This window comes from Neoarius graeffei, chromosome 2 (assembly GCF_027579695.1).
Source record: "Neoarius graeffei isolate fNeoGra1 chromosome 2, fNeoGra1.pri, whole genome shotgun sequence".
In the NCBI taxonomy this organism is placed as follows: Eukaryota; Metazoa; Chordata; class Actinopteri; order Siluriformes; family Ariidae; genus Neoarius; species Neoarius graeffei.
In genome coordinates, this window is record NC_083570.1 from 55,831,602 (window position 1) to 55,847,490 (window position 15,889).

Here is a 15,889-nt window from a genome sequence, read left to right on the forward strand (position 1 = left end):
TCGAGGCCTTCTCCTTCGCAAAAAACAGGAGACACCTGACAAAATCTTGTGTGTGTGTCTTAACTTTCCTGTTCAGGCCCGTCGCCATGCCGACTGGGGCTACTCAGGGAGCCGGGGGGGGGCTGCTGTCTCAAGCACACACACACAAATCATGCTCAAAATTTCAAACTTAAACTGTGTTTTCAGCCACAAATTTCACACTACAGACATAATTTTCTCAAAAGTAGTAGTCACACTTGTCCCAAAAAAAAACCCATTCATTTCTATGGAATTAATTGAAAAAAAAGCACTTTTTCAAACATCCGCTGCTCTGGCATGCTTTCGCCTAGAGACGTGATTCAAACTCTAAAACGTAGGAAAACTTCTCCTCTGTGGATCAGGCATTCAACTTTTCTGCTAGGTTCTACACTTTCGGATCAGTCCCGGCTCAAACGCCATGTGGGTTCCGGGAGAAAATCCGGCTTTTGAATGGGTGTCTATTGCGTTACACACCAGTGGAGCTCGTTTACTTAGAGTGTAGACAGCTTGAAAAAATAGCTCAAACTCTCTCGCTTCAACTGTGGTTTCAGCCACAAATTTCACTCTACAGACATAAATTTCTCAAAAGTAGTAGTAAAACTTGTCCTGATTCACACAATGTGTCTACCTAAACGATAGGATTTACAGTTTTTGAATGAGAAGCCTCAAACTGAGGAGAGTGCAGCCGAGAGGCCTCACTGACACCCATTATAAACGTGACAGAAAAGTCACTCATTTTTAACTCGCTCTAGTGTCCTCATTTTTAACACTACAGACAAAAAATTACATCAGTTTATTCAGGAGACCCTTCTAGCGTTCACTGTGAAAGAATTTTGTGAATAGCTGCTTTCATTTTTGAGTTATTCGTCGTTGTTCGAGGCCTGCTCCTGAGCAAAAAACAGCAGACACCTGACAAAATCTTGTGTGTGTGTCTTAACGCTCCTGCTCAGGCCCGTCGCCATGCCGACTGGGGCCAGTGAGGGAGCAGAGAGGGGGGAGGGGGCTGCTGTCTCAAGCACACACATAAATCATGGCATTGTAGCTTCATAGCAGGTCACACATTCACGGCCAGCAAACATGCGTGACCGGATTGCTTCGCGCACTGCATCCTCTCACAATTTCCCCCGGGGAATTGTCCGGTCTAGTTGTTTATACAAAGCTACTGAAAAAAGGACAGATTCAGCAGCATACAAAATGTGGGGGCATACAGGGTATACAGGTTAATCAGGGTTAGTATATATGAGAGTTTTTTTCTTTGTTGTTTGTTTTGTTTTAAACAGGGTAAAGCCTTTACAAAAAACAAACAACAAAGAAAAAAACTCATATATACTAACCCTGATTAACCTGTATACCCTGTATGCCCCCACATTTTGTATGCTGCTGAATCTGTCCTTTTTTCAGTAGCTTTGTATAAACAATAACCGCTAAATGTAATGCAATGTTATGTAAGGTGATCGCCTAGGCATTCTCATTGTGAAAAGTAAGTCACATGTACATGGACTGGCATTTAATGTTGTATTTGTTCCTTTCTATTTGTTTTTTGTCTGTTCATATTCTTTTTGGGGGAGTAAAGTCAGTTTAAAAATGCCGTTAAATGCATAGGCCTATAGGCCAAGTTTAATGACCTTGAGGTTATCAGAGGTCATATGCCGATTTACAAATGAAAAATGAATTCAGCACCCAAACATTTAACAAACAAGGCCATTTGCTAACTTCATTAATCATTTTAGTACATTTCATTCCTTAGAAAGCTGAGAAACTGGGTTCAGCTGAGATGTTTACAGGCCCAAAGTTCAATGACCTCTAGAGGTCAACAGAGGTCAGATAGAGCTCGGCATATTGCAGATTTGAATTCGGCACACCCAAATTGACAAAATAAGACTGTTTGCCAACTTTGTCTCAAAAATGCCTTTGGGTGTCTCAATTCTGGATTTTGGTACCAGTCTATATCGGTCATTCAGACTCACTTGAACATGTTGCAGTTTAATAAAGAAAAACAGACTGAGCAGCATAATCTTTCCACATTACCAGTAGTTTCATCAGTTGAATTTACTTCAATCTTAGGCTAATTTATAAGAGTGCACAAGAAGCCAGAAAACACATCTGCTCTAACTTGTAGCAGGCAGCCAATTATAGCAAAAAAATCACTTTCATCATTATGAAAATGTCAACACACCGCAAAACTGTAAAAAGATAAAGACGGATTGATTTGATTGGACATTACTCACGCATCTTGACATTTTATTCACATTTTATGTCACTCTTTCAGGATACCTCCTGCTCCAGTGGTCACAATATACCAAGAATTCATTATATCTTCATTTCTGTGATCTTGGGCTTTGTTTTTTGCCTGCTCATTACATCGTAACCTGCTCACCTTCTTCTTTCGGTGGTGTGACAATGTGAAAATTGTTCCAAGTCCTGAACAATCGTACACGTAGCACCTTTAATGATGCAGAAAGCCACTGGTGTCATGCAATACAGTGTGGGTTGGTTAAGTGCATGTAAAAGCCTCTCTCTTGCCAGAATGAACTTTCCTACTGTTCAAATTGTATCTAATATGCAATGTATCAAACAGGCTACAGGTAATGTCTTTCATTTCCTAGTGCTTATACACTCGCGCACAATCCACCATCCAAATCACATCAGCTATATACTGACACTTTATTATTGTTACATTCCAAAAAAGCCTGTCATGCACACATGCACGTTCATGTACATACTCACATGCTGTCACTCACTCACACACATGCCAGTACCTCTTGTCAGCAGGGGTTTCTTGACTGGGTGGTACCTCCTGTAGGTCAGGTAGATTGGCAAAATCATCCTGCTCAGCCAATCCAATCGCCAACGACAGAACCACCATCTTCCCTTCCCTTCCCGTGACAAAATAGGGAAGACAGTAGATGGAGGTTTTGGGTTTTTTTTTTTGAGAGAAACAGGAAATATAGTAGGAAGTAAGAATAGGCAATATAAAAAGAAGCAGTATGATAGCCAGCAAAACAGCACGGCTGAGATTCCTATAGGGCTACAGTACATCGAGCTCCAAAAGTAAAAGAACATACAGTATCTGTTTTTGGAACAGAAAACAGAGCCAAAATAACACAAAACTATGACTGTGCCAGTGCATTTCAAGCTCCCTGTATCCAGAGATCAAGCTCTGACTGGATATTACATCCCATCCTTCAATGGTTTTTAATAGAACATTGAGTGAAATCAAGCAGATGTGTGTTTCAGTCAGTTCCTTTTCAAAGAGCCCCAGTACACATGCACACACACAGCTTTCATTTTATTTATGTAATCTCTGACTCCTAGGAATCACCTATCCCCTGTTTTATCACCCTGCCCATCACTTAATTGCTGTCTCCTGCTCTCTATCTCTTCCATCCATCTCTCACCCCCCCCCCCCCACTCCCCCTCCCTGCAGAGTGCGGATTTAATTGTGCCTCATTAGAAAGATCTGGACTAATTGTTTCTATTTGAGAGTCAGGCCAGACCAAGGTGCCTAGGGTGTACCACTGCTTTCTGGGTCATCGCGTTTTCTATCGTCGTCTTCCTCTTATTTTTCCTCACCCTTTCTTTCCATCCTTAATTTCCATTCCATTTTCTTGTAGCCGCCTCTTGTCTGAGCTTGCCCTCTTCAGAATCCCTCCAGTCTCACCTTTTTTCAACAGCTTTTCCACTTTTCGGTCTCTTCCATTATCTGTGCCTGTGACTCGCTCACTCTTTAACTTTCTGATCGTAAGCCCACTCTCCTCCCAAACATTTAAGCCCCCCATATGACATTTATCCCTCGCATCTCTCTCTCTCTCTAAATTGCATTCTGTCTTTCTGAAAAACCATCTGTCCATTTTCATGTCTTGCTCCTGCTCTCCTGGGCATCCCTCTGTTCTGATACTCACTGCCTATTTTTACCTTCCATATCATAATGCCCTTAAAAAAAAAAGTGACAGATTCCTTAGAAAGAGCCACGAACACATCATATGATCACACAAAAACACCCATACACAGACACGCACGCACACAAAGTGTAGACAAAACAGCGTTGGGAGTTTTTAGTCTCAGTACAAATAGACAGACTGCTATAATAGGCTGCTAACAATGCCAACACTTCACACTGATTACAGAGCAAGAACCCTCAATAATCCTTGTTTGTCTGTCTCTCTCTCTCTCTCTCTCTCTCTGTGTGTCAGTTTCCAAAACAGGTTGTGAATGCGAGTCTCCTCCTTGTTTGGACAGTTATACGCTTGACTGTGGAGAGGAAAGAATTGTAAAATAAATGAGCTGCTCTCTTTCCAACAGCCTGTGTTTGAAATGCCACCTACACATAATGCACATGATCAATCTTCTGTCTAGGGCCAATTGTTGTCAAATATGTATTGTCAGTCATGTTCTATTAATAGAGAAATAACCAATACTAGCTGTCACTATTTAACACTTAGTTCTTTCCATTCACCTTTTTTTTTAAATTGGCACCAATATTCAAATCTATTTAAATGCACATACATTTTAAAGCATATTCCAAGATTTCTCCTCTCTCTCTCTCTCTCTCTCTCCCTGCAGTTACTATCTATTGTGGGTGTAATGAGGCTGCAGACAGAAGATCAATGTGCCGGGCTTTACATGAGTCTGCAGCCAGGAGCTTAACCCCTGCATTTGACCTGTTACAGACAATGTTATACATCCACATAACCAAAACACACACACACACACACACACACACACACACACACACACACACCATGATACACATTCATACAGTACACCAATACATAACAAATGAAAAATATAAATACATGCATACATTTATAGACATACAAAAACGTAGTATCTTGCTTTTGAGCAAAGAAAAGAACATTAGAGAAGAAAATTACCTTGAACCTCCTAAAGGTTCGAATATATTATTCAGTTATTCATAATGATTATGGAGCGATTCACTAACTACAGAAAGTGATTATGATAAGAAGGGGGAAAAAAGGAAACAGACTTCACCCGTTGGACCTGCACAACGTGTTACTGTGTTACATGCTTGAGTGAAGTCCAATATATGAAGCAAAATATGATTAAATGTGAATATTTAAGAAATATTAATCATAAACCTTTCATGCATACATTATTTTGAAAAATATATCCAGACTCTTCAGAGTCTTCATGAATTTGGACTTTTTCTACATCTCACTTACATTACAAAGTAAATGGATTAGATTAGAGATTAGATTAGATAAAACTTTATTGATCCCTTTGGGAGGGTTCTCTCAGGGAAATTAAGATTCCAGCAGCATCATTACAGATAAACAGAGAAAAGAAATAGAGGAAAACTTCTAGATAAATTAAAATAATTTAAGTATTTACATATACAAATTACCCTGTGGAAGAATACCAGGAGTTTAAAAAATAAGATAAAACACTACATCTAAAATTAAAAAAAGTCAAAAACATTTATATGTTAAAATTATTATTTTCAAGGCCTTCAAAATCTTAAAAAAAAAAAACCGTGCAAAATGCTTACATATAAAAACAATACAGAATTTAACACTGGTGCAATGATGCAACTGATTTCTCCAAAATATCTACATTCAAAATATCTAACTGCTTAAAAAATAAAATAAAATGTTCAGTAAAGTCTACCACTATCTGTCTGTCTATCTAGAATATACCCAATTCAATGTTTTTTTCTTTATTTTTATTAATTAAAAGACACCATGTCTTAAAGTAATGATGGATGTCGTTTCTCGTTACTTAGTTGAGCGCTTCTTGGCATAATATGGATTACTACAGTTGTGGAATAGGGCTATTTACTGTATTATTATTATTTACTGTTTGATCTCAAACACATTTAAGAAGGCAAGAGATTGCACTAATTAACTTTTGACGAGCCACCTGTTAATTGAAAAGCATTCTAGGTGACTCCCTCATGAATGAAGCTGGTTAAGATAATGCCGATAGTGTGCAAAGCGTCATCAAGGGAAATGGTAGCTACTTTGAAGAATCCAAAATATGAAACACAGTAGTAGTTGTTGTTTTTTAAACACTTTTTTGTTTACTACATAAGTCCATTTACGTTCCATATGTTATTTCATAGTGCTGATGTCTTCAGTATTGTTCTACAGTGTAGAAAACAGTCAAAATACAGAAAAACCTATGAATAAGTAGCTGTGTCCAAACTTTTGACTGGTGCTGTACATAAACTTTTTTTTTTTTAACTTAATTTAGGATTTTGTGTAGAAAGATTGTACCAGACACATGCTGCATTTAAAATGGAAAATAGCTGAGAGACTTAAGAAGGAAAAAAAAATCAGGATCTCAAGTGAGATGATTTGTGTCTTATATTTTCCGAAAAACTGTCTAAAATTAGCGATCCATGTGGATGCTGTGAATGAAAGGTTTAAGTATCTTACATGATTTCAGAATATTATTAGGCAGCAGTGTTGTATTTATTTATTTTTATCCCTAACTTCAGATTCCCACCCATTATATAACTCTTCTTTATCCCATGATAACTACCAACCAGGGAGGATGAACATCATGTGATTCCTCTGAAATCAGCAGTCATGTCTTTCCAAACTTCTGCTTACTGTATGTGAGATCACAGGGCAGCTGATCCCGCTAACTGCTCTCTCCTGCATACTGTATATTAGCTCAAAGACAATTGTTTGGTGTAGCTTTGATAGACAACGCCATCCCTTCCACCCAGAAAGCACGGCTAATTTTGCTAATTTTGACATCATCAGAATCCAAACGTGCCAAGATTTCCCAACAACAGGGAACATAATTTCCTGTCGCGCCACTTGGGAACGTAACAGCACACATTGCAGAGAAATCGAAGACGCTCTCATTTCTAATCATTAAATACATCATCAGTGCTCGTAAAGTCCCTGACACATCCATCAAACAAGTGCAATGACACCAGAGAGGCCATGGCAAGATATTGGACCACATTTCACAAGTCTAATGCGGCAAAAAACATCTTGCACTAGACTTGCTTCTGCTCTCCTGTCATAAATATTTAGTGATGAAAACCATTCACATCAAAATTAATGCAATAATGCTTTTAAACTCTACCGATATAAGAAAAACAATCTGCCTAGCAGTGTGTGAAGGCACTTGCTCGTTTATCTTATCCCTGTGCTATTTAAATATTCAGTGCAAATTACAGCCCTACTCTGGCATACTGCCCTCATTCCAAAGCAAATATCCATAATAATTCAATTAACTACATGTCACAACATGACCATATGTTGGGGGAGTGGAACAGAAAAGACAGCTGCAAATGCCTTTTGTTTGGAGTTAAATGGATTGAAATTCCTGTTCGGCGTCATGGAATACATCATCGTCACGATACGTCTTATTTATTTTCATTTACGGTGAAACGTGAGTATTTTCAGATCTGCTACCTGTGTGTGATTTTAAACCATGTGTCAAAGTAAAAAAAAAAAAAAAAAAAAAGGCCATCATTCAGAACCATAAATATGATATTTAAACGCTGATATAAAACACAGAGCATTTGGCTATTAAAGAATGCATTCTGGTGGACAGGACTAAGCCAACTTTAAAAGAACAACACAGAGTGGAAAATAAACATGAAAGAAATAAAATCATTTGATTGAAAAGTATAAATTGAATTTAATAGAGTTATACTTGTACCAAGTATACCACACATGGGTACACACTCATACTAATGCTGTCCTCATACACACACACAAACCCACAGAGACTAGGAGAATGAGAGCAATATTCCAGCGTTATGAAAATACAAGCTATGTCTCGAGATTAAAGATTAATGTTGACCAGACAGGCAGTGGTTATGAAGGATGGGAGCAATATTCACCAGGTCAAAATACAGCTTCATGCAGATCTCAAGAGTCAGACAGATGGAGAGACAGACACGCTCCAAGGCTATGATGTGAGAACAGGAGGAAGCGTAACATGCTCAATGTCATCAAATGGAAGACTGAAAATCAGGTTTTGCGTTCCATATTTTCAGGAATGTGCTTTCCAAATCTATTTGGAGGACGCTGATGTTGGAAATGGACTCTTATTCTGAGCCACTTGAGACATTTAGACCCAAATTTTGAGCTTTCTCCATCTCCATACTGTCTGCTGTGAGCGATTACTGTATGTAGCTTTCACAACTGGGAACTTGGTATTTTCAGATTTCCCACCTCAGAGAGTATAATTTAGTGTTTGGCTTCTGTGCTGATATTTAAAAAATAAATCTCAAATAATCACAGAAAAGTTCTTTGTTTCGTTCTCCATATTAATTTAGAGTAGAATAATTGTAATTAATCATTAACAGCACAAAAAAAAAAAAAAACACACAGTATCTTTAATTAACCTTTCAGTTATCCCATTATCCTCTGGATGATACTATACACAGAGAAACTTAAAAAAAATGCTGTTTCTAAGAATTAAACATGCTATTATTGGTGCAGCTATATGCAGAAACTGCATCCCAGAAATAGAGAAGTCAAAACTCTTGAGAAGCTTAAACTCCAAGAATTGGTATTATGAGTTGGAGATCTGTTAAAATAGATTTTTTCCTACTCTGAGGTCAGAAACTTCCAGTTCCCATTTAGTACTATATCGAAAACTGCAACAGTTTAAAGGTAAAGCAGTTGAAGTGCTGTTTAGTTGCCTACATGCGCTTTGCTGAACCTCAGGTAAAACAATTGAGAGTAGTCACAAAGCTGGACCAAGACAAGCAGTGCAAACATGGTGACATGGTCATGCACGGGAGAAAGCCCAGACAGGAAGTGACTCACAGGAAGGACTTGACATCCAGGCCACGGTTCTTGATCTGGCTCATCATGTAGTCCCAGCTGCCCGGGTTCCCCCTCAAGACCCGGCTCCCTGTGCCTCCTGACCTATAGCGTGAAGCTCCGCCCCCTGCTGTGCTGCCTCTAGCAGCTCGAGTCCCTGTTCCTCCACGCTGAGCCGTAGATGTCGCTCCTCCCCCTCCACCCGGCCCTGCCCCTCCACCCCCTCCTCCAGGTTGAGGATGGAGCTGACCCAAGCTCTGTGAGATGGCTGGACGGGCACCGAGGCCTGAGGCTGGAGGTTGGATGAGAGGCTGCTGGAGGCTTTGCTGCCTCAGTAGCGTCCTGGGGCGGGGCGTGGCGCCTGTCAAGGGGATGTGCTCCAGAGATGAGAGGGCAGGGTCTGTGAAACTGGGTGGGCAAAGCAGGAGGGAGGGGAGTGAGCGAGAAGAGGAAGGGCGAGAGCGACACAGTGATGGGCGGGGCAGGAGCAGCAGAGACGGAGGGACCAACATAAAGGGGCGGGATGAAGAAGAGGAAGAGCCATGTTGGGAGTTGGGAGATGAAGTGGAGGAACCGGGAGAGGTGTGGGATTGAGTGGAGGGGCATGGAGGGAGAGGAGAGGTGAGATTGAACAGAAAATCATTTGAATCCGGATGAAGCAGGGAAAGAGAGCCAGTGGAGGAGAGAAGAGGAGTGAAAGGAAAGAAGGTAGAGAGATTGGAGGAGGAGAAGTTGAGAGCCGGATGGGGGCAGAAAGGAACAGCAAGAGATGATAAGGATGACAAAGGCATAGAAATGAACTCGTCAGGGTGAGGGGAGGTGGAGGGAGGTTGAGGAGATGCAAGGTGAGAGTGAGAGCGAGGTGAAGGAGGAGAGAGGAAGAGGAGAAGACAGAATGAAAGGACCATCAGGCCAAGGCAGTAGGCACAGTAACACAAGTAGCAGAAGAGGTTACAGCCACCTTGGTCAGCATGAGCCGACAGGTGTGTGTAACTGTGCATGTGTGTGTGTCCGTTCCCGGGCCGAGTCGGACCGCCTTGAGCAGACAGTGAGCGGTGCGAGTGTGAGTGCAAGTGCGCATGACCGTGTGCGTGTCCCTGTGAAGTGTGTGCAGCCTGCTTCCGGGGCGTCACCGTCCGAGGCTGAGCGGCACGTGGAGTATGTCGCGTCTGCCCTGAGCGCGTGTGTCGAGGCGTGTGTGGTGCCAAGCGACCAGTGCTGATTCTTCCAGGCGACTGCTTTTTGGCTTGATGAGGGATGCCCATCTTATCTTCACTTATTCCTTCAGTCTCTACCAAACAAATCCAAAGACATCTCCTTTCTTTGATATAACCTCTCTGTCACTTCCTTTTTCATCTGTCCCAGGTCTTATACACTACCTCAGTCCTCAAAAATCCTACACCAACCAATCGCCTTTCTTATCTTTCTTTGTGGAAACGTCACTCTTTCTTACTCACCTCCCCCTGTCACTCACTCATCTCTTATTAGCCTTATTTTCTCTCTGTTCTCCATCAGCAGCCGTTCAAAAACTGTGTCAAACTTACAGGAGAACTTCAAACTTCAGTTAAGCATGAAAAAGCTGACAAGCGGCAGCCGCCGGCACAGTTCAAGACAAACAGCTGGTGCACACCAAACTGCTGGACAGCTGAGCATCCAGCTGCATCCAACTGAAAATAAACACTGAATGGTAGAGCTGGGGTTTTTCCCCCCTTCAAAAATGCATTCTATACAGGAAACTACTGGGCTGTCAGAAATGACTTAAATGGTGACAAGTAATGACACAATACAGGGCAATACAAGGACAGTCGAGGGAGAAAGAGGGAACGAGACAGAGAGAGAGAGAGAGAGAGAGAAATGGGGTGTGAGACACAAACACAAGAGACAGACACATATAGCTGCCTGAAAATAGAATCCAATTACAGAGTGAAGAGGGTGGAGAGGGAGAAAGAGAGAGACTGAACCGAGGAGGGGAGGAGTGCGTGTGCGCACAGTGAGACCAGAGGAAAGTGAGATGGAGAGAATGCATGAAAGAGGGAGTTAGGTGCCAGAAGAGAGGAGGTGCGAGATGGGGGTGAGAAACGAACTTAAATTAAGCACCTGGTGTGTGACACTCTACAGCTCAGACGTCATCCATTACAAGTCTAAACATAACCAGTACTGAAATATTCTTTCTCTCCCCGTTACCGCTGCCGTTTATCACAACTCTCAACAACTCAAACCAGTGCCATTGCTCTACTGCTGCAGAAACCTGTACCACTTACTCATGCTGTCCTATCGCCAACTGCTTCAAGGCTTAATTAATATTACTACACCACCTACCTCATCACAAATACTCCTACCTCGTCTCTATCTACTGCATATTTAACGTACGGCACTAGTCAAAAGTTTGGACACACCTTCTTATTCAATGGTTTTTCTTTATTTTTATTAATTAAAAGACACTTCATGTCTTAAAGTAATGATTGATATCGTGTCTCTTTACTTCGTTGAGCGCTTCTTGACATAATATGGATTACTACAGTTGTGGAACAGGGTTATTTACTGTATTGTTATTATTTACTGTTTGATCTCAAACGCATTAAGAAGGCAAGAAATCAAACTAATTAACTTTTGACGAGGCACCTGTTAATGGAAAAGCATTCCAGGTGATTCCCTCATGAAGCTGGTTAAGATAATGCCAATAGCGTGCAAAGCGTCATCAAGGGAAACGCTGGCTACTTTGAAGAATCTAAACTATGAAGCATATTTTGTTTTATTTTTAACACTGTTTTTTTTTTTTTTACCACATACATGTTCCATGTTATTTCATAGTTTTGATGTCTTCAGTATTGTTCTACAATGTAGAAAATACACAAAATACAGAAAAACCTATGAATGAGTAGGGGTGTACAAACTTTTGACTGTTACTATGTGTGTCTGATTATCAATCAGTTCATCATCAAAACATTTCCCTGTACTGAAAAAAGAAGGGAAAACCTATTTAAAAGAAACTCTGTTAGAATCAGAGTCTAAATGCAGTAGTTAATTCTGTCAGTACAATGCAAAAAAGATCAAGTGAACATATCTTGAATGTAATCAAATATATCCAGTAAAATAAACCAAATATATTCTTATTTCTGGACCTTTGACTCATTTCAAACTTCTAATTTTCAGCACTTATTCCTATAAAGAAGCACAATTAATTGATTTCCTGTTATTTCTGAATAAAGCTCAAATTAGACGATGCACTACATGTACGCGTTTAGTCGTAATGACCTGTACGGCTGCAGAACTAGACATCTGTGAATAATTGCATTATTAGTTGCGATCATCTTCAATAAACATTTTGTTAACACTATCGCTACGTTCACACTGCAAGGCTTAATGCTCAATTCCGATTTTTTTGTGAAATCCGATTTTTTTATGAGGTCGTTCACATTAACAAATATATATGACTTGTATGTGATCCTCAGTATGAACGAAAAGCGACCTAAAAGTGTTCCGCATGCGCATTGCAGGATACGACGACATCACACGCAGTGAGCATGGCCAGTGTTTACGGAAGTAAAACCGCCCGGTTGCGGTATGACCCATCCAATCTAGCTTGAATAGCTGTATCCCCCCAAATGGAAATCAGCTCCCTAACCTCTGCGTCCTTCCATTGAGAAGATTCAGAACCTTCACAGCCCGAAGCGTCCCTCGCATTGATGTCATGCGCAGGGGCGCAGATACGTTTTTTGAACTGGGGGGGGACAAAAAACTGGGGGGACAAAGCTGCCAGCAAACCAACCCCAACCCCGATATGCCTGTCAAACTTGTTGCGGGTTACCATAGCAACCAAGCTCGAGCTCGCAACCTGTGCAGTCTGCGCCGCTCAACCAACCGAATATCAGTCTTTGTTTTGTTTTATGTGAGTTGTTGCAACTATGTATACACTGCTGTGCACCTCAATAAACCGAATGGTAATTAGTCTTTTGATTTTTCCGTGAGGTTTGCCTTATGCAAAGAAAGACAGCATAGACGTTTTTTCCTCCCTATAAGTGGGGGGGACCGAGCGAGGTGAATTTAAATCTGGGTGGGACGAGTCCCCCCCTCTATCTGCGCCCGTGATTATGCGCCATGTTGTTGTAACTTTTTTTAAGAGACCCGCCGCCTACTTCAGCGCAGAATAGTGACGTTTGTGGATTGTTGATGACGTGTAAGTCGGATGAATGCGACCTGGCGGTTCAGATTGAAGTCGCATATGAAAAGAGCGGATAGAAATCGGAATTAAAGCCGCAAGCGGCCTCGACGGGCCCTCGCGCCAGCGGGCAAGGGGGGCGGGGGCATGCGTCCCCGCGAAAAACCTTCCACAGCTTCTTTGGCAAGAGACATTACACCCACAATGGCGACAAAGCACAGAATTGGACACATGGCAACAATAGGGTCTCGCACTGAACGGTGCTCGGGGCCTAATAATAATGGTTCTCAGTAGCGGTGGCAGTCCAAGAAAAAGGGGCAAAATTTCGAGCGTAGTCGACCATGGCAAGCGCCCCAATAAGGGTCTTGTAAAGAGTTTGCTTGCCAAGTTTGACAAATCAGAAGCTGCAATATCATTTCTGCTATAACCAGCACCCCCAGGGGCGAAAGTGCACAAAATTTGGCGTATATGTCAGGTGAGCTATGAAGAGTTTGCGTATGAAGTTTGATGACAATTGAGTAAATAGAAGATGAGATATAGATTTTAGAAGAATAAATTTTTTGGTTTTTCCCATGTCAGTAGGTGGCGCTATGCTGTACATGAGCGATGATGAGATGGAAAAATAAGTGTCTGCAACAGCAACGTACTATCACAAGGTAGTGGTGTGAAGGAAAAGCATTATGGAATTATTTACCAAAAACCCGTTTTGGAGCAATTGCGTCGGCCAAAAACAGCGCCCCCCATGGACGAAAATTCCCAAAATGTGGTATACATGACATGGGAGGTAGTAAGAGGGTGGCCGTGATGTTTGATCAAATTTGAGGAAAGACTGGAATTTTTGCCCAAAAATAGCGCCCCCAGTGGCAAAATATCACAGAAACTGGGTAGCATGTCAGAAGCCCAATGAGTGATTTGCGTGTGAAGTATGAGCAGTTTTGAGCAATTAGAAGATTTGTTATGAATTTTTAAGCATGTAAAATTTTGAAGTGAAAATTGATTGACGTATAACTTCTGAACGGTTGATCCTACGTGAAACGTATTTAGTAACTTTTGTCAGCCATGTCTGTAGATGATGTGTATCAATTTTGGTGACATTCCCATGAACGGTCTAGGAGGAGTTGCGCCGCCTTTGTGGCCATGCATTTCGCACAAAAGTGAAATTACCTCACTTCCTGTTGGGCGTGGCTAATGCATTGGCATTACATTTTTGTCCGGCTTAGTGAGATACATATGCGTACCAAATGGCATGCCACTACTACAAACTATATGGCAACCAGGCACCTTAATGCGGGAGGCCAAAATCACAACGACTTAGGGGGCGCTATAGAGGCCCTGAGCCCCGGCCAAGTTTGGGCTTTTGGTTCTGAGTAGCGGTGGCAATTCTCGGAACTGGTGCCAAATTTCGTGCGTTTTCGCCCATGGCAAGCGCCCCGAAAATGGCCCAACAGCGGAGAAAAATAAAGAAGAAGAAGAAGAAGAAGAAGAAGAATAGTGAACTCTTACAAGAACAATAGGGCCTTCGCCCATTCGGGCTTGGGCCCTAATTAGGACCACATATCCAAACGGCCTGGGTCGGATTTGAAAAAATCGGATCTGTGTCATTCATATTGTCAATAAAAGACCGGATACAGGTCACATATGGGCGAAAAGATCGGATTTGAGTCACTTCAGCCTGCAGTGTGAACGTAGCCTTTGTGATACAAACTACTGAGCTATTGAACTTAAATTCACGTCTTACTAGACTTGTCCAAGTTAAAACTGTAGACTCTAGGTTGTATCAAGTGACTGCAGTTTATTGAAAACGTGTTAGTTATCACTAATTGGGGACTAGAAAGTAATACATTTTCAATAACTAATTGTCTCTGTCAGAATATAGAACACAAAGTATTATTGACTTACTCAAATTTTAATAGCTCTTAAATCAATCAAAAAAAAAAATCAGTTAAATGCCTAGAGCCTCAAGGTCTAACATGGACATTTCTGTTATTAATTCTTGTTCAATATTTTGTAACAAGGCTTTATTAAAGTGTTTATCACACTATTAACACAACAGATGTTTACTCAACAGATGTCTAGTTATGCAGCAACAAAAGTCATTATGAATAAAAGCTAATCCATAGTGAATAAACCTTTTAAATGCATCAAATTCAAGCCTTATTAAGTCTTTTTTTCCCTTTCTTAAAATAAAGGGTTATCAAAATATTAGAAAAATTGCCCATACTAAGATGTTATAATTTGGGGGGGAACCCACTTTTTTGCCCCCACTATGTCAGCATATTAGGGCCATTGTAGGTAGGCAGGTAGGTAAACAAACAAACAAACAAACAAACAAAGCTGATGGAGAAGGTAATATTCCGAGGGAAAAAAATTCAATTTCCAAGATTAAAGTCATACATTTATGAGAAAAAAAGGATATTCTCTGAGATTATTAAGTCATAAACTTGCAATTTAAAAAATTCTGACATTAAAAAGATACAAATTTACAAGAGAAACCTTGAAAAAAATAATGTTTTTTGTTTGTTTTTTTGTCAAAAAACCAGATCACTTCACTTTGCAAGGTCTGATCAATGTCTTTACGCCACAGATGCCATGCCTGAGCCGAGAGCTACAGAAAAAGGAGTCTTTTGTACTCAATCTCACAACATAAAAGAATAAAGCAAGAAGAGATTTTCAGCTAAACTTCCCAGAATGCACTGCAACCAGGAAGCATGTGATTGTTGTCTCAGACAATATCCGAGTTTGTTTGTTTTCCCCCCTCACAATTTTATGACTTTAATCTTGGGAACGTTCTTGAAAGATTATTACCCTCTCACAGCTCCTCATTATAATTTTTTTTTAACCTTCAATGGCCCAAATACACCATTGTATTTCACAGCTTTCAAGTCAACGGCATTGATAACATACTATAAATCTATTTAATGTGTCCTTTTGTATTTTGAACTTTTTTTTTTTT

General features: G+C 40.8%; 1 protein-coding gene across 1 annotated transcript in view; it reads right to left on the reverse strand.

Annotated features, from left to right (window-relative positions):
* The window catches only part of syt7a (synaptotagmin VIIa), a 304,956-nt gene that overhangs the window by 87,599 nt on the left and 201,468 nt on the right, over positions 1 to 15,889 (reverse strand). The window contains exons 6-7 of the mRNA XM_060914462.1: positions 8,781 to 9,185; positions 2,778 to 2,894 (exon numbers count right to left, since the gene is read on the reverse strand). Of these exons, the coding sequence (XP_060770445.1) occupies positions 2,778 to 2,894; positions 8,781 to 9,185 (522 nt within the window). The remainder of the gene's footprint in view (positions 1 to 2,777; positions 2,895 to 8,780; positions 9,186 to 15,889) is intronic.